This window comes from Bactrocera latifrons, unplaced genomic scaffold, assembly GCF_001853355.1.
Source record: "Bactrocera latifrons isolate USDA-ARS-PBARC rearing strain unplaced genomic scaffold, ASM185335v1 scaffold_38, whole genome shotgun sequence".
Classification (NCBI taxonomy): domain Eukaryota; kingdom Metazoa; phylum Arthropoda; class Insecta; order Diptera; family Tephritidae; genus Bactrocera; species Bactrocera latifrons.
The window spans coordinates 82574-103335 of NW_017537023.1; the positions used below are offsets into that span (position 1 = coordinate 82574).

The 20762-nt window shown below is 37.3% G+C and overlaps 1 protein-coding gene across 5 annotated transcripts in view; it reads right to left on the minus strand.

Annotated features, from left to right (window-relative positions):
* The window catches only part of LOC108972125 (CUGBP Elav-like family member 2), a 294009-nt gene that overhangs the window by 39290 nt on the left and 233957 nt on the right, over positions 1-20762 (minus strand). For all 5 annotated transcript variants that reach the window (XM_018938609.1, XM_018938610.1, XM_018938608.1 and 2 more), the window contains 3 exons: positions 3930-4111; positions 3461-3758; positions 3126-3311 (listed from right to left, as the gene is read on the minus strand). In XM_018938609.1, the coding sequence (XP_018794154.1) occupies positions 3126-3311; positions 3461-3758; positions 3930-4111 (666 nt within the window). The remainder of the gene's footprint in view (positions 1-3125; positions 3312-3460; positions 3759-3929; positions 4112-20762) is intronic.

The window sequence follows — 20762 nt, forward strand, 5'->3', positions numbered from 1 at the left end:
AAGGAGGTCAAACATCCCAACGAACTGGCGGGAGTGGAAGTTAAACGCTGTGCAAGTTTGTGATGGCTACTTTGCTAACTTATAAATTCGAACACAGGAGTTCTTCATTTCTATGACTTCACAAAGGACTACACTCCACGTGCTATCTTTGATCAGCCATCTAACCTATGCACCTTGCCATATAAGTAACTTATAGAAAAATTGTATATTTATATAATTTCAACGCGATTGCTCTACACCTGAGGGGCTAGTTTTCGTATATATAGGACAGACCAACTCCTTAGAAACTCAGCGCAAATTCCATATACAGGATTCAAGGGTATAAAAAAAAAACAGGTAAACTCACTGAATATTCCACAAATTTAATATCTGTACAATTCTTCTTGCATTTTGTATGCAATTAACTTTAAAGATAATAAACAGATAAACGAGTTGAAATGCATGACATATCTGTCAATGTTCTCGTTGACGCCAATATTAATATTTCATTAATGAAATCCGATTAATAGCTTGTCAACAAACCACGTGTCTTTGGGCCAATGCACACAACAATACGGTGGATATATTTATATTTATATTTGAATCGGTGCGCGGCCGCAAACATACGATATTACCAACGTGTATACTATATATATAATATGGTATATATACGGATGTTGTTGAGTGTAAACACGCGCTGCCCAAATATACATAGGTAACATAATGCCCGCAAAAGTTTTAATAATGATTGGGCATGTTGCGCGCGTGTGTTGCGGGATGCGGTAATCGATATGTTACTTGCGTGTTGTTAATTTTTATTAAGGATTAACGCTGACACATGTCACTGTGCAGGTCCTTTAAATCGATTGCCGGCTTTCTGTCAGTTACCTACGCTTACGATAAGTATGTAGCTAGGTAGCGGAAGCGTAAAACAATACGTACATACTTGATGCGGAAAAATGTGGCAACTTATTTACGACATTAGTCTGGTCTCTAAAGGACGAGTTCAAATTTTCGGAGTAAATAAATTTCAGGTTATAGAAATTTTTTCTTTTCCATCGAAAGATCGTGTTCGCTGCATCATTTCTCTGCTCGTAGTGTTGGAATTCAATGCTTATATCAAGTTATACCAAACTATGTGGGCTTGAATTCTTTGGATCGAGTTACCTGCAACTTTTTTAATTATATTCTTATTACTCTCATATATTGATTAAGCATTCTAGTCTTCAGATCGTTTCAATCTATTATAATACAGCGGCCTCTTCAACCAAAATCCTTCTTCTTTCACTACTTTTATGTTCTTTGCTTTGAGCTCCGCATTTACGTCAAACAACTTACTAATTATGCCAATATGTCTGATTTATACCAGTGATGTGTTCGATTCGTTAGCCTAAAATTTTAATTTTTTGAATCCATGGGGTTCCTTCATTTTGTTTATTATATTACTTTAGAAAAACATTTCTTTTCCTCTATTGGCAAAGTTTGAGAGGCAAGGTCATTCCCATACTTTATATCATAGAAATTTATTTAGCAACAACTTTCTTTTTTTCCTTTGGTTAATCATTTCTCAGTTCGCTTTCTTAAGAATTGATTGACTTGGCAAAGAAATTTCCGGTAAAAGCCTTATACTGTTGTTTCAGCAATTGGACCAAATATGTGAGACTAACTAAACTCCGTATTTTAAAATTTTCCATATGTACGAGAAATATTACTGTTGCTGTTGTTGGGCAAAGAACAAGGGGGTATCCGAAGCCTCTTTTCTCAAAATATTCTATACCAGTTTTATAAGAGTTATACCAGTTGACTGCTGACTGCTGACTTCGGCACTCGCTTGGCAAGCCACATAAGTTATTATTTTACTTTATTTTTTTTATACCAGTCTTGTAAAATTATACCAGTTGGCTGTTCGACTCGCTACACTCTGGGGATTGATAAACTGAAATAAAAATTGCTTAACTTTGAATGCTAAATCCACTACCCCTAATTGGTCGAAATTTATATGAGAGCCCCAGAGAAATTTCGACCAAATACACGAAACAATACAATATTTCCTACTTAGCAAAAGAAATTATAGTGATTTTCAAATGGAAAACATATCTAGAAGTCCCATGAAAATTTTATTATTGCTCTAATTTGTTATACCAGTCTTATAACATTTAAACCAGTTAGCTGTTGGTTTCGGTACTCGCCGTAGAAGCAACAAACTGCGTTTTTTCTTTCTATATTTTCTTAAACCATTCTTTTAATATAAACACCAGTTATGTGTTCGATTCGCTACTCTCTAGAGTTTGATAAATCGAAAGCACAATTAATTAAATTCGTATGTTAAAGTCACTACCGAAGTTCGAAACCCACATGCAAGTCGTATATACACCAAATTTTCTTTCATGCACTATTATACCAGTCTTATGAGAGTTATACCAGTTAGCTGTTAGCTTCGGTAACCACTAGAGCAGTCACATAACTGCTTAATTGTTTCTATATTCTGCTATACCAGTCTTATGAGATTTCTACCAGTTAACTGTACGATTAGCTACTCCTTAGAGTTTGATAAATCTAAAGCAGATTGGTTTAACTAGCAAAGGAACTCAGTTATACAATCTTCAACGATTGTCAAGCGGACAACATAGTTTATGTCTCTATAACGACAATAACAGCCACAGCAATAACGAAATTGAACTTTGAATCATTCTTGATGCTTTGCCCTCTGTTGGCCGGCTTTTGGCAAAATGCAATTGAAATATGGCACACCTTTAGCGAACCTAACTAAATGCTAAGCTCAAAATGTAACGTTAAACTAGGCCCAAGTGAGATTCATTGCATCTGGACTAATCTTACGATCCAACCTAACTTCTGTTCTCGAAAAGCGCATCAAATTATTACAATAACTGAATATATCTGTGTCATTCGGGTCCAACCTAACGAGCACACATACATACAAACACTATTAAACACACATGCGTGCTCTCTTGAGCTTCGTGTGTCCGCACAACAATGCCACATTCTACATAATGTATTAAAATAATGACATAATGTGTATATGAAAACCGCATTCACTTTAAATAATAATTATGCAATTTGTGTAATAAATGAAAAAAAAAGCAAAAACAACAGCAAACAAACTGTCCAACCAGTGACGAACTTACATAAGAGAGCCGCTGTGTTTGTCAGTTGCGCACTGCCCGGATTGGTGGCCGCATTGGTGAGTGAGGGTTGCGTCATCGCCGCAATGGCGGCCAAGTTTTGTACCGTCATCGGTGGTAGTAATCCAGCTGCGGCAGCTGCAGCCGTTGCCGCGGCCGTTTCCGCAGAATTCGTCTGAGCGCCCAAACCTGCAGCAAAGAAAACAAAAATTTTCACATTTTAAAACCCTCACTTCGCCACTTCAACCCGCTGAGTACATATATTATATAACCAGCGTGTACAAGCACGCTTGGCCGCAAAATGACCACAAACGGCGGTCAACGCTGCGGGTACGCACCTTGCAAAAGTTGCTGCTGCAAGCCGACCGCCTGCAACTGTTGCAGCAATTGCAGTGAGGCCGGTGTAATGGCATCGGCGCCCAACACCGGACTCGCCTGTTGTGGCGGATTCGGCAGTATCGGCGTTGAAACGGTGGTGGCGGTCTGACCCAACGGTATATTTATGTTCGATGCCAGATTCCAGAGATTCGCCTGTATTTGCTGGATCTTCTTTTGCTCCTTCTCCTTTTGCGTGTCGGCGAATTTCACAACCAGTGGCGATGTGCAACCTTCCATTGTCTTATTTTGATTCAAAGTCTGTGTAGTAAAGAAAATAGATTAGTTCAATTTGTTTTCTTTGTGAAAAACTAGTTGCTAGGAAATGTTGCCAAGTGAGCGTAAACAAATATTGCATTTGGCGCTAATTAGTCGCTCATTTGAAGGGAAATTTGGCGCGGAATTTAATATCATTCGGAACGTTGGTATTACCACTTTTATCGCTGATATCGCCGCGTGTTTAGTTGCAAATGTAACAAAGGCACACCCTTTACTCTGTCCGTTCTGATCCCGCAAGACCGTGCACTCCTCGATGGCACCGTGAACTTCGAATAATTTGCGTACGTCGTTCTCGTTCAGTTTCTTATTGAGCATACCAACGAAAAGCTTCCGTTCTGCAAAGAAGAGCAAACAATGGAATTTAGTTTTATAAAATTGTACAAAATTGTTTGAATTTGTAGTTGTAGTTATTTTAATTGGAATATATTTCACCCTACTTTATAATTTGATTGTTAACAAGCGCGCATCCCTTCGAGTATTTTTTATAAGAGACTTAGAGCTTTTGTCGCTCTGATTCTCCGTCCAGTGAGACGTAAAAATTTAAATATCTCAATGTAATTTAAAGCACTTACGTGCCTTCCTGTCCTTATGGGAAAGTGGTTATTGTAAATTTCGAAATTATTACTGTCAACAGTGACGTGGCAGCAAAGTCTGGAGTGCAAAGAACAGATGAAAACACTCCAGATATGAGAATATTCGCAGCAGAACCCGTCAGGGGAGCAGAGGAAGGTGAAGACTTTCACCCTCTATTGAAAACACTAAGTGGAGAAGGACCAGAAACCTCCACTTGGCGTCAAATTCTTTCACTTTACAATGTTCACTAAGAATTCTCTAAAAATCAAAAATTGCCTCTAAAGTGCGGCGACTCTCTTCGAAAAGTGCACGAAATTGCAATATAAATTTTTTAATCCCTGATATCGCATATGGGACCCAGTACTTGTGACTGACCTTATACAGTATCTCAGTAAATTTAAGATAGATTAAATTAGGATTGCAAATGTTCCAGAGAAGACCAGAAAAAGAAGCTCAAAAGTAATAAAAACTTCGGAATTGAAGTAAAATCGAAATCATTGAAATGTGTAAAATTATAGCTCAAACCTAAGTTAAAAGGTCGAGCCGATCCGTTCTTGTAGCCAGAACTCCTATAAAATTGTTGAGGCGGCTAATGTTGGTTTACGCTATATTTCCTGATTCGTCGCAGGTAATACTGCCGTGATGTTTCAACCTTAACCTTGACAAAGCCGGACAATGAAGGAATCAAACTGAATTTTTCACCAATAGCATTAATGCATACTGGACAACGTTCACTAAGAACTTCTACGATTCCAGCAAGATAAGTTTGGCTAAAAGCAAGTAGTTCAGCAGATCTCCTATAATCTACTTTAGGCCTGAAGTATCTAGCAGACGCGCAGAGACTGGTCGTCAACCAACGATCAACGCACGCGAAGCCTATAAGGCCTAGTGGTCATCAATTGCACGCGAAAGCCGTTTTTTCCAAGACCCTAAACGAGTCTTATATTAACTAATTGAGTAACTTTGAGCAGACAGTTTGCGAGCTCAACGCTAACATTGCTGCTCTGCTGTCGGAGTGAGTGTTCACCGCCCTGAAATAAGCTCGACTTTTTAGTAGCAAGTCTAGTGCTGCTTTAATAGCTGCCTATCTGCCTACAGTAACTCGGTAGCATAAGCTTAACGAAAAGCTCTTTTCAGAAAAGTAAAAACAGGCTCACAACGCTCCTTCTCCAGCGATTTCTATGTCTCTCGTCGGTAAGTGAGTGAAGAAACAGCCACCAGGGGAAGCTTCTGCGACACAGTGGGCCAATTTTTCAGGGCTGCGATTGAGGTAGAAGAGAATTTCGGGATGACACTCTTTGGATCACTTCATTTACGCAGCTTCTCTGAGCCTTAGTGTTAACTTCGCAGTAATGCACCTGCCACTAATATATACACAAGAGCCATACGTTAAATTTATTGAGTGCCTTTATTGGTATACTCCGCTGTGCACGACAAATGACAATCGGAATCGCGCTATGGACACGTTTAAGCAGCTCAGCGAATATAACTTTTCCGAGCGCTCTCTACCAGACGCTAAGTGATAAACTAACACCGAAGAAACCATGTCTGGGACACAAACAAATAATCGTTAGATCGGTTTGTGAAATTACAACTATAAATGCCCCAGATCTACTAGAATTTTTCATTCAATCGGCAGAATGTCGTGGCAAAGGTGAGTCGAACACGAAAAAACTACGTCAAAAAAGGTAAAAAATCAAGATTAAGTGGACAGTTTTATTCGTAAAAAAGGGTCGAAATTATGAGCCGACAACTTTTCTTTTTGCACCACGATAATGCATCGTCGCATACTGCATTGATTCTTCGTAAGTTTTTCTCCGATATCGTGCCGTAATCACGGTATTGAACTGATTTAGCTCCGTGTAACTTCTGGCTATTCAAAAAACTCAAGCGACCGCTCCGAGGAAACCGTTTTAAGTCAACAGAAGCTATTCCGAAATTCACTTAACGACTGTTTCGAGGATTGGCAAAAACGTTGACACTAGTATATTAGGGCTAAGTGAGATTACTTTGCGGCGGACGACAAAGATTTTGAATAATAAATTAACAACTTAAAAAATATGAACAAAGTCTTACTATTTTTAGCTCATAGTAGTAAATTCTCAAGATAAAATAAGTGAACCTGGTCTTCGCTGAATTATTTTTGTATCGTAATGGAGAGATTTACATAGAATGGAGAATTTAGTCTAGCAATCTAGAGAGTACACATTTCTCTAACTTTTACCGACATGGGGATTTACATATAATCAAAGTGCCCGATAAACAAACTCAATATGCTCTTACTGATATATAGATTTTTCCAAGTTGAATTTTGGCTTTCTAAGATATTTGTGCTGTCACTCACTCATTTCAACAATAACTCACATGTGCCACTCAGTGTGGCAGTTAATGAGTGCCAGTAGGGCTACGTTGAATGCCGGTAAAACAACTCTAGTGTGAAAATACTGGTTTAGGTTTACTTGTACAATGCTGACAACAGATGTTGTTATATTCAAGCCAAAGCATACTCATACATAGGAACGTCTGCACTTTTTCGAAATTCAAGTTCATGTAAATCACCAATACAGCACGGAAATAAACTTGAAAATTTTCAGTGTCAACAACATGATACTTGCGTCTAAGGCGTTTTTCCGACTTTGACGGCACACACTATGCTTGAAGTCTTAAAAGCGGTGGAAGCCGATATCCGAAGCAAGTATATGCATATACGCGTGCAAAGAAATAATTTCTATACATTTAGATAGCAATGAAAAATGATCACTACTTTTAATATAAGCACTTTTAAATTAAGCATGTTTGTCTGGAGTAGTAAAAAAATGGCACACAACCTTTAAATTTAGTGACTTGCACGACTGCAGGGGCGCACAAATAATGCACTCAGTCACATAAAACTTTCAGTATTGGCTCAACGGAAATATTCATGGTAACGTAAGTGCATTGGCGTCAGAGGTCCGGTTTTGAATTATTTTCAACACCAGTTTCAGGTCTCTGTTAGAGTGCTAAAGCTATGCACTCTTACAGTGAGTCTCAAAAAGTCTTTAGTTTGATCAATAAAAACCGTGCCTGCTGCTAAAGATCAATAGCGGAATGGTTTCAAAGCTTACGTGAAAGCAATAGATGACTGACCATTTTGAATTTATTATTCTATATACATATATATTAGAGTTTCATTTTTGTAAATACATGAACTTGTAACAGAACTTATGTTAAGCCTAAGCAGCATAAACGCATAAAATGAGCCCTGCCTTAAAATATGGCAGCGCCGGTAATTGACATTACAAATCTTATTTACATATGTACATATATGAAAGCCATTATATGTATATGTATATATATATATATATATATATATATATATCTGTCTCTTATACACATCTAGATGTGTATAAGAGACAGTATGTATATACTCTAGCTCAAGAGCATGTCGAAGCAGGTAATGCCGAGCAGCGCCGAATAATGCAGAGACTACTCTCCCTGCCTACCAAAGTGAAGTAAAATTTTAAATTTTTTATGTGCAATTTCCTACACGTTGCCAAATTAGATTTTAATATTAAATTTCTTTCGAAGCGTTTCACTTCATTTTTATTGCAGATAATATACAGTTTTATTGTGGAAATGTTTCAATTTTAAGCAAATTATTTTATAATAAATTTCCATACGAAATGAAGATGCGTTAGAGCAAGGATATTGCGGAAGGCGAGTTGAAGCTTTACTAACTTATTTCAGATTAAAGTGAGCACGTTTAATGAAAGCAGAAGTTTTAGTGAGAAAATTAATATATCAAAAAACAAAAAAAAAAAAAAGTTTGAAATGCTTTACATGATAAAAGTAATAATTTTGTTTCAATATAGCATAATAAATTTCTTCGAAATATATTCTGATTAATTAAAGTATAATAAAGTTCAATTAAATTGAGGTTTTTGGTAATAATTGTTTAATAAATTATTTTTAATGAGAGATGTGTTCATAAAAGGTAAATAGACGAAAATATTTACACACTCGTAGGTTATCTTAACCGTTACGACAATTTAATTGAGATCTCCCATACAAAGTTTGCGTTTGTGTTGACTCTTACTCCCTAATTTAACGGTTAGTTTATCTGTTAGTTTATGCGTTAGGTTACCACGATGATCCCAAACAATCAATCTCTTCATTCCAGTCTGAAAGCATAACCTTTTGGTTGAGAATTATTTTAAGTGTTCTAAATGTACCATATTATTCTTATTTATTTTGAGACTGCTATAACTTTGGGTGGCACATTTAAATTTAGGCTGGAAATTCTTAAGCAAAAAGCTTTCCATTTTATTCAAAGTTTTTTCTGTTTTATGTCCTTAACAACCTTCCATTAATCAAATTGTACTTACATCTCCAGGAAATATCTATTAATAAAACACCTCTATGTAGACACACAGAGAATTTTATAGTTTTAGTAAATAACGGGTTTTTTCAATAGGGATGCTACGTAGCGCTTTTGACACTTCTCTTTTGTAAGATTGGCCATTTCATCATGAAAAGATATACGTTCCCATAACGAGTCAAAATCATGAAAATTTACTACCGAATTTCATAGTCAGTAGCCTCAACAAATCAACAATTGAGCGTCTGGTGGAAAATTTTGAATCCGCAGGCACAATACAAAATGTTTCCAAGCCAATGAGACAAATAAGTGACAGCAGTATCAAAAATATTAACAATAATAGCGCCTCAATTTAGGAAGACCCACTTCAGTCCCTCACACGTCGTTCTCAAGCGTTGCGGATCTCTGTGACGTCGTTTCGCGAAAAGACATTGGCTTACATTCTTACAAGATCAAATTGACGCAAGAACTGAAGCCGCTTTACCACCAATCGTCGTATGTTCGTGAATTGGGCTAAGCAATAACTTGAAAAAGATCCGGATTTTCATCGATAAATCATATTTAGAAGACTCTCTTTTCTGACTGAATGGCTTCGCGAATAAGAAAAATATGCATTCTTGGTTAGGCAGAAATCCACACGAGCTCCATTTGCATCCCGAAAAAATTACGCTTTGGTGCGGTTTATGAGCCGGCGGCGTTATTGAGCCGTACTTCTTGCATGCTGATCAAGACCGTCACGTTACTGTGCGTGCGAATCGCTACCGTTCAATGATAACCGAATATTTTTGGCTCGAATTGAATGATATAGACTTGCAGAATATGTGGTTCCAACAGAACGGTCAACGGTTGCAAACCGTCGAAAATTGAGTTCAGACTCTGGACTTCTGCAAGCGTGCTGATGGTAGACATGCAAAAGAAATTGAGATCCATATATTAAATTGTCAAAAAAGTCTTGCAGTATTTTTATTAAATTTTCAATTGTTCATAAATTTTTTTTTTTTTTTGATGATTCTTGACTGATGCTACGGCTGCTACTATGCCGGTCTCTTTCGACCAATTCAGCGATTTTATCGCAATTTTCGACGACACCAAATTTCCTCTACACCAGAACGAAAGCGTTGAAACCATCGTTGTGCGGTGAAAATGGAAACTGTATCGGGTCCATAAACTGCACAAATTTTATTGTGGCTTGAGATGCATTTTTGCCTTTATCGTAGTAGTACTGTAAAATATGCCGTATTTTCTCTTTATTTTGCTCCATGTTTGCGACGCTATAACTCACGAATAACTTAAAAGAAACGCGTTAGCGCGTGAAATGGGTTTTCCAAAAAGGTATAGCATGATCCGATGCGACGAATAAAACTAGAACTACGCGCCCTCAGCGCCAACTAGCGAAAATACCGCAAGACTTTTTTGACAACCTAATATAATGGCATTGAATGCACTTTTTCAGGAATTAATAATTTTATTGATATCAGAAACTGTTTTTGTATTTTGTAGCGCTCTAATTGAAAAACTTGTTCTAAAGGAATTTTTGGTTTTCGTAATCATGATCTCGCTTCGTGAGCTTGCGGCATAGCCTCCAAAATCGTACGATTTACCGCTGGACTATTTCTCAGGGCTTAAGTGAAGTCGCTTATCTACGCTGATAAGTCTGTGTCTCTTAACGCCTTAAAATAGTATATCCGGTGGGTTATTGTTGAGGTTAATGCCATGAGGCCTCAGTCGCAGTAAAAAGCGTTCGAAAAAATCGGTCTCTCGGCAGGAACTCATTCGTGCCAGGCACAGCGGTCACTTGCTCGAAACTTTTTTTGAAACGTAATGACAAATCCTTGCATTTATAATAAAGCCAAACTCTTGTTCATAGCATTAAATTTTATGTGCTTTATTTCTTCTTGAAAACCACACATTTGAAAAAGCCCTCTTTACATTATGTCGCTCTTGGACACACAAACATATTTCTGCGGCACTTTGCATTCAAATAGTTAAATGACTTTAATCAACAATTGTTTAACGCCAAATGAATAGCGTGAGTAATAACTTTGCGAAAGTGTCTTAACACTAATACGCAGCCAAACGCAATCCGGCACCAGGCTATTTCCCAGCCACACAGTAGGCACGCGCGGATTAACACATATACCGGCGATATTTTATCAGGCAAGGCAGCAGCAAAATTGTGCCACCTAGTTTAGCGACAACCTGCACGAGTAGCTCGCAACGAACTTTCACTTTGCAACGTTATTTAAAGAGCACATACAACTACACCGCTATACGCTGGAGCATGTGCCCTAAAATAGCGAGTGTGCAAACACCGTTATGCAAACAACATTAGAGTGCCCACCAAGCGCACACAAGTTGGTCGTGTAAATAAATTCCAACACAACAAACACACACGCATATATGTGTATGTAAGTGATATATATGTAGTAGGTATATACATAAGAGCACCCTATGTATATCCGCACAGCGCATACATAACCACTTGATAGGATTGCCGCATGCATAAAAAGCGTCCATGTACTACTTTGTAGGTGCTATGTTTACCCACTTTTAAAGTCTTCAAGCAGCAATGGTGCCATTTAAGCTTAGATTGCCTACCCAAAACAACCGACACCCACACGCCGCCAACAACAACGAATCGCCAACCGACACGCAAATCGAGTGTGCTCCACTTTTTATCTTAACTGTGAAAATTGCTGGCGGCAAATGTTGTTGTTGTTGTTGTTGTTGCTGCAGGTAGGCGACTCTTACACGGCAGACGTGCGCTGCGGTCACATGACCAAGTGTTGCAAGCAACTACAACATGTATACGTGTATTTATGAGTGTATGTGTATATACGTGTATACATATATGTATGTAAGTATGTTTGTGTGTATGCATGTATGTATGTATGTGCATTATGGATTCGCTAGCTGGCCGTTCGGTGCCCATTGCTCTACATATCACGTGAGCAGCAGTGACAAAGCGCATAGATTGCCACGACTGTGCTCGCCGGCCACAACTACACACAAGCACACCCACACGCATACATATGCAGATAGCTGCTGTCAAGCGGTCGAGTTGCGGCTGTTGCTGTTATTGTTGCTGTTGGTGGTGGTGGCGGCGGTAGCAGTGTTGATATGCAAATGAATCCACTTTTAACTGCAAAGTTCGCAGTGTCCCAGTGCCGAGCCTTTCTACATATCGTACGAGCTGCCCAACACACACCTACACACACGCGCACGCATGTTTACATGTGTAGGTGCGCATAGTTTTACACATTCATAGCCTTGCATACTCCTGCATCGCAGCAAGCATACCTTTGCCGTTTTCGTTACAAGTTAGCTTTTTTCATTGTTGTTGTTCTTGTTGTTGTTGTCATGTTTATGTGCCTTCTCGTGCATCTTTTGGTGTTTGCCAGCGTCAGAGATTTCACTTTAAAGCGCATAAATTTTCGGTTTCAAAAACAGCGGGGGCTCCTATGCTAGCCACCGAGCGCGCTGCTACTCGTGCAAATAATAGGCGAGTGCCGGTGGCAGCGCAAGTTGGCGAAATTGCGCCTTAAATGGCGTATCTGCTAAAGCTGCATTTAAATTATAAGTTCATTAAGCGCTGGAAATCTTTTGCAGACATATTGCCACAATATGATTTCGCCGTGTGAAAGCGCTCTAGCATATTTTCTATGAAATTTCATTTTCTCAAATTTTTTTTTTTTTTTGTATTTTTTCCGTATTTGAAATATCAAACTTTTTGTGTGCATGTTTGAGCTACCGGCTGTGGCGCTACTGCCCTAATGATCTACTGTATAATGGCTGTCTATATTGTTTGCTTATGTGGATAATGTATATGAGTAGACAAACATACATATAGTATGTATATGTATATTGGTAATTGATGTTGATGTAGATTAAGAGATCCACAGAGTATCTAAAAAGATATTGGTACTTTGACTATTAACATTGTAATAGATTTCTGACGTTAAGCTACTAACAGAGTAGCTAACACAAAAAATATTTTGAAGAAATCTCGACATTTTCATACCGTTATATAATAACTTATTAAAATTTTTTCCAAAAATTACATTCATTATTGTCATTTTTACATCATTTCAACTTTAACGAACTATTTCTAATTTGAACAATCTGTTCCCACTATAGAAATGGCGGTCTATTTCACTTAAAATATTTTTTAACTACAGCTCAATTTAAAAAACTGTTCTCAGTTATAAAAATCCGTTCCCATGATTGAGAGAGCAGTCTCTACTACTTAGAATATTTTTCATCACTACTGGCCAACTTTAAAAAACTGGTCTCAATTCTAAAAATCTAAGAAATCTCGACATTTTTAAACCGCTATATAATTAGTTATTAATATTTTTGCTTGAAATCACATTTACACCACCCTAATTTTCTCATATTTAACTCATTTCAACTTTTACGAACTGTTTTCAATACAAACAATCTGTTCCCACGGTAGAAAGAGCAGTCTGTTTTATCTACAATATTTGTTTCACTACAGGTCAACTTTTAGAAACTGTTCTCAGTTATAAAAATCTGTTCCCATACTTTACAGAGCAGTCTATAATCTATTGCCACAACAGCTGGAGAGCACTTTTTCTACTATAATTAGTTTGTAACTTCAGGAAACTTAAAAAAAACTGCTCTCTACTAACTATGTGATCCCTTGGGTGAGTACTAACAGCCGCGGAAGAGAAACCCCACTTTTGATGACGAATATGGCAAATGCATTAAGCTTAACGATTTAAGGGCATTTCCAGTCACTTAATTGTGAAGGTACCAGTGCCCAGCTGGTTGATGTCCTCGTAAAAATAAAAGCAGACATCACCGCCGTTCAAGAAGTGTGACGGGACAAGCACTGAGACGAGTAGGTCTTTGAGGTATTTACAGCAGTGACCATACTTGTATGAAGGAGCGCAAATTCGGTGTTGGATTCGTAGTTGGAAAGTGACTCCGTCGCGGTGTACTCTCATTCACCCCGACGGATGATAGTCGGGCCACAATCCGCTTCGAACCGAAATTCCTCAACACATCGCTCACTTGAGTCCACGTTCCGACGAAGGAGAAGGCCGATGTGAGCAAAGATGTCTTCTAAAAGCCTAAGTGTCTTTGGCGGCTTTAACGCCAGAGGGAGCAAGGAAGGTATCTTTGGCACAACAGTCGGGAAATTCAGCATTCACGAGGAAACATCCACAAAAGTGGTTGACGCTGATTGACTTCGACGGGGCCCGAAATATGGTTATCTGTTGTATTGGAATACAGCGTAGAAAAATTCAACAAAGTACCGACTCGGACCACTATCTTGTTGCAGCCAAGATACGCACGCGCCTATGTATAGCTATAATATCCAAAACTTGGGTTCACTAATATCTTGTACTTTCTAACGAAAGTCTATTTAATAAAAATTTTCTATTAAAAAACATTTTCCAATTCAATTTTGCTACTGGGTATAGTACTTATATTCATTTCTAACCAAATATTGCCCACTCAACACCCGTGTACAACATTTTATTATTATGCTGCATCCAACGTATTGCCTGCTGCACGCCATAATTTACATAAATTTCTACTAATCCAAAAGTCAACCGAACACATACATACATATATACACCTCACACACATTTATACATGCTATACTACATAACAAACATTTCTACGCAAACTTCCCCAAGTGAGTCAAACGTTTTGGCCGTTCTAATAACTTACAGCTGCCAATACACAGAACTAAACAAAAAAGCTCAGATATTCATAATCTCTCTTCGAACCGGAAAATTCACAACTTTTCACAGCAGAGAAAAAAGTACGCATGAAATAAAAGTTCCGACTCTGCCAAGCATTACTAAAAATATAATAACTTTCAATATAATAAAAGAAGAATTGTCGAACGAACAAAGCGGGGTCGAAACTAAGCATCTCCGGTTGAGCGGTAAAGTGGGGTGGTACGCAATAATGCAAAGCTCTCTATTTCTATTGGCATTGTGCGATGGACAATGTCCATTCAACATTATTTATGTACTCGTGTATTAGTGCAAGGCTTGACATGGCAAGCCGGAGCAACGCATGGACGGGGAATGTCGGACCTTAAACAGTTTGACCCCTATTCACCCGTTCTGCATAAGTAGAAAACTTGCTTGAATGGATTCAGATTCAGCAGCGCAGCATCCTATCCTTGTGGGAGCATTATATATCACACTGGCACACACTCTTTATCTAGCTTCCCGCTCTTTCTTCGTTCCTGCCTATCTTGCGCCCTCGCTTTGGCTTGGTTGTATGTGTGCGTGAGTGTGTTTATGGCATCTCGTTACGCTTGGGAAGGCTTAATGTGCGCCTCTGCGTAGATAGAAAGAAATAACGGCATATTTTCATGGAATAAAATTGGGCTAAGTTGTGTATAAAGAATGCCCATGATTATTACAACTGTTCGAGTCGTAAGTACTCGCCACACACACACACACACATACAAATATTTTCGCATTTGAATATTTGCATAAGTATGTGTGTTCAGTGTATCCTGAAATGCTGTGAATGTACGTCGGCTGTGACCCCCGACTAAAGTGTCCCTTTTATTACTTTAACATGAAAATTTATGACTACACAACAAATTTAAATATGCGTCAGGGTGCCATTCATATTCTTCATTGTTATTCGATATACAAATATTATTTGCTTAAATGCGAACGCAAGCGGCGCAGGGGGGCAAGGTTACTGGTAATGTTCTAGTGGCAAGTGGTAAGTGGCAAAGGGATGCCGCAAATGAATAGTGCCCAAATGTCATATCGATTTATTAACCTATTTGAACGCTTTTGTGTGGGTCAATAGACGGCATATAAATGTGTATTACATTAGCCGCAAGCGAGTGCTTTGTGCGGAGTTATTTCGGATGAAATTTTAACACATGCAAGGCGGATTTCGTAAATGCCCACAAAGTAGAATATATGAAAATAATAATAAACAGAATAAGTAGAACCATAAAAATAAAAAATAAAAATATTAAACGACATACTGAAAATATTAAAAGGTTTATTGCGTAGTTTTTTGATAAAATTTTCTAGCATGAATTACTGGTTTTACTCAAAAAGATTCACGGATTGTAAGACATTAATGGTCTCATAAACTGTAGTATCGAGAAGCAGCACACGCCAGCTTCAATTTCAATTAAATTAATTAGTTAAGAGCTAAGATTTTAGCTTATAAGGCTACTCGCTTATTTAAAAGTTGTGTTCGATAGTTGAGAAATATAACGTATCGAACAAGCAACTGGTATAAATTAAATAAACTGGTATAATTTAGTTGGAATAACATGCAGTTGTATCAATTGAAGAGCGACCATTTTTTGTAGAGCTATAAGTTTCTTACAGAAGGACGCAGTCATTTGTAGAAGTTCACCTACAATAACGGAAAAAAAAACAGACTCGGATGAGAGACTCCCTCTTTGATGACGACCACATGAAACGCATACAGAATTACGATACTCTTGCCAACTAGTACAAAGGCATGGACGATGAAACATCCGAAGAGTCGGCATTACAAGTTTTTGGAAAAAGTTTCAGCGAAAGATATATGAGGTCGGTCACGTCGTCCGAATAGATAAAAACACACCAGCTTTGTTTATTTTTAATTTTTTTAGAAAATATGTATATGGAACCAGATATTGTTTCACGTGGTTGAAAGCAAGATTTGAATTTTGCTATCTGATAATAAGAACAAAATAGAAAACTGTAAGTCAGAAGGAGCTTACAATTAAAAGCTCATACTTTGAGAGATCTTCAAAAAGGTGTTTAAGAACCTATTTTTCTGAGTACCAATTTAAAAAAAAAATTTTTTGGATCCACCCTAATATGTATATTTTTGTTTTAAGAAAAAACCACAGTTCAAGTCGTTCAAGCAGAAAAGAAGGGAGTCGAAGGCGACAAAATGTATATGGATAGAATTGATATTAAACCCACTAAACACTAAAATCTCTTTATGGATAAACATTCCATTAAATCTGTAATTCTTTCTTCTTTAATTTGCTTTATCAACTCTCTTGAGTTTCAGTCGGACCTACGATCTCTGAGTCTATATTTTCGCCTTTTGCCACCGAAATTCGTATCTAAAGCATGTTTCATTCTCACAATATGATTAAGCCAGTATAGCCGCTAAGCATTTATTTGCTTTATAAAGTCAATGTCTTGGTACAAGTTTTGTTCAGTTACGACAATCGTAGCCAACACGTAAAGACCAGAGATCTTGCGAAGAACTTTTCTATCGTAAACTCCCTGTGTCATCTCAGTATTTTTTGAGGCGTCGGAATGATTAACTAGAAATATTCAGTGGTACTCGGTACTAATGGTGGAAGTACAACACGTTATATGTTTTTTTCAATATAAATGGTTAGACTTTGTAGAAAATTTTTTGAAAGTTAAGGATCGCAGTTATGTATATCGTATATTCTTTTCGCGGGAGGACTCACTTCCAATATCTCGAGTTGTTCTGAAGTTTATCGTGGCACTATTGATAAGTTTTTACTAAAAATGGAATCTCTAGTTATATATTGACAAGGAAAAAACAACACACTTTCGAAAAATTCTCTACAACTGGCTCTAAACTTGAAATTAGAAATTTGATGCATTCAAAATTATTGAATTTGGCACTCTAATGTACCAAAAATTTACTTAACTTATTATTTGAGAAAGTGGATCGTTAAAATATAGTTGGACGAACTTTTACAGAGGGGGAATTACTAAAACCAGCCTAGATATAAGCTTAGGTTAGATTAAAAATTCAATCATTTTACAATTTATGCCAACAAAGATCTCCATTGGACACCTTTGGAACGCCGATTGGCTCTGATACCTAAGATTCATATAATTTGTTTATCATAAGTCGACAAACAGTTATGAGGAAGATAAACGGGGATTAAACCGCGCCCTTTGATGTATTGTGCCTTGCTTTAAGCTAATAAGAAGTCAATATCGATTTCGACCACCGCACCCGGTTTAGCAGTATCACTTTTGTAACCTTGTAACACTGGACAATCGAAGTGCATCGATTTTTCCACCTCACTTTCCTCTAAACAATTTTGAGAATCTGCATTCGACAAGGAGTTTGCTTTGCCGCATGTACGCCCTTTGAAAACTATTCAATATGATCTTCTACTATTTCTAAAAGCATCTTGTTCTGAGAATTTTCTGCGTCTAGAGCAAAAGGAACTCGCAAAGGCAAAGAGAAGATCGTTGATCAATGCCAGCTACGCTCCACAATCTCTAAAGGTGCAGTGCTAAAAAGCAAGACAAAAACGGAGATCCAGCTCGTTTATAATCAGAAGTGTAAGATCATAGATTTAAGTTAAATAGTCTTGTTTATCATCCTACATGCTTCATTACAAAACTATCATAGGGTTGATACAAAAATTGAGTTTTGAACACTTTTTAGAAGACGAAAAACAGAATGGTAATGATTCCAGCTTGTCATAAATACTACAAATTTCCTCGGTATTGGTGTCCCATAAAAAGTACTTTTACCAATTACGCCTAAGATATATCGATTGGTGCCTTGGGTGTTTTGGAAGCTTGAATATCATTAATTCTTTGGAAGTCCTCATAAATTCGAATAACAAGTTCTGAGATTAGTAAGGACCAAAATAGTAAGTGAGCGCCTTTCCTAACACCGAAGCAGAGAAGTTAAAGACAAAAAAACTGTTTCAACGTCACTTAGAGTAATCTCCCGAAGGCTTGAGCTAATTAAGGTAACGTAACAAAATTTGGAAGAAAATCGTTCCAAACCAACAGAAATATTTTAAGATATGTACACACATTGACTTTAATGTATTTCCCTAAAAATCGCCAAACATTTATAGAAGCTCGATTTTCCTGCCGTTTCCACCAGTAGCAGCGTGACATTTAGATACAAAATGTGCGCCACCGTACTCCCCGCAATTGACATTTTAAACGGCCGAAGTAGTCAACGTCGATAATTGAACTATTGATATCACTTCACTTGCTGCAACATTGTAAAGTTTGTAAGGTAAAATTCAAATAATACACACAAATTCACATGGAAGCCGTGCACAATAAACCCAACAACATTGCAGCCAGTGTGCAACCGATGAGACGACAAGAGCCGACAACAAAGGGGGCGCTACAGGAAAAAAAAAATAGCCTGTCAATTTGGATGCGACAACGTTATGCCTGAAAGGTTGACATATTGACAACGCCATAGTTGTACCGTATTGATTGTTGCTAGGCATTGACGTTTGGCGCTGCTGCAATCACCGCTTCAACTAACACGACAACACAATCAACAACAACAACTAGCAGTAAGCAACAACAGGCGCAACGAGACGAATTTCCCTATATTACTGCAACATACCTGGCACCGAGTACGGTGATGGATTTGGTGATGGCAGCCAATAAGCGGAATTTATCGCCGGATAAGTTTTATATGTCGAAGTCGGTAAAAATGCTGTGGCAATGTTGTTGGCCACTTCCACGCCGTCGCTACCACCGCCGTACGGCACAAATGACGTGGATGTTAGTGCGCTTGTTGGTATGTTGTAGGTAGCGCCGGTTACAGAACTCGTGCCCGAGCCGGTGGCGGTGCCAGCGCCGAGTCCGATGCCAATGCCGAGATTCAAGCCGAGTCCGAGTCGAACAGCGGCAATGCTGTCGCTATTACCTTTGGATAAGCTCTCAATTAACGTTGATAATTGGTCACTGCAGTTGGCTCGACTACAATCGACAATATTTGTATCGCTCTTGTTGCCACTGATGCCGCTGATGCCACCAATGCCACTGTATTTACCGCTAGTGCTGGCACAGCCACTGTTAATGTTATTGCTGCTGTTGTGGTTCAGCGCAGAAACATAAAAACTGTTGGCGGCCGTGCTGCTGTTCGGCTCGTTGGCACAGCTGCTACCGTTATTGCTATTACTGTCGCTGGCGTTTTTGTTGCCGCCGCCGCCGCTGCTGCCACTGGTGCTGCTGCTGCTGCAATTTGTCAAGCCAATTGTAGCGGAATTATTTTTCATAGTAATTAATTGTCAACAATGCCGAGTAAATTTCACAAAACGACGATTTTCGTGGTTCACACAAAGGGTATATACACCAACACCAAATATATATATATATATTTGTATATAGAAAGAGATGTGTGGGAAGTGCCACAACCAGTTTAGAGGGTTAGGCGACGTGCCAGAGAAAACATTGATGCGATAAATTTTTAAAACGATTTGACTTTTTTTTCTAAGTAGCGGTACTTTGCACTCACATTTAGGCAACTTTTTAGCACAAACACGGTGTTTAGTCAAAAATATGGAATTTTAAAATTTTTTTATTTATTTTTTTACACAAACACGCAGCTTAGTCTAAAGTATAAATTTTTTAATTAATTTTTTAATTAAAGTTTTAATTTAAAGTTTTACCTTAATTTAATTTTTTAATTAACCATTTTACTCTTAATTTTAGTTTTGGATATATTTTAATATATTTTATAGCGTTTACTTTTATTGCAAATTAAGTTAAATATTATTAATTAATTTCCTTTTTATGTTTGTTAATTAATTTTTTATAATTATTTTGAGTTTTTTTTAAAATAAATATTAAAGTTTTAAATTTTATTTCATATATTACTATTTTAAGTTTTTTATTCCTAATTTTTGTTTTTTATATTTCCTCACACAAACACGAAGCTTTATCTTAAATACAGAAATTTTTTCTAGTTTGTTTTAATTAAAATGAAAAAAATTAATTAATATATTTGAAATTTTTTAAATGTACTTTTGATATAATTATTTTCGATTTCGAATTTCCAATTAAAAAAACGAAATACTTAAGTTTTAAATTTAACATTTATTTTTTTCAAATACCACTGATGCAAAAAATTAAAAAAATTTAATAAAAATTTTAAATTAATTTTGCATATAATTAGTTTTGAGTTTTAAGAAAAACAACGAAATACCAAAGTTATAAATTTTATTTTTTTTTCGTCAGAAGTATGCAAATTTCAATTTCTTAATTTTTTTAAATTTCTATTCACGAAGCTTTGTCTAAAACATATAATTTTAGAAATTTTTTTTAATT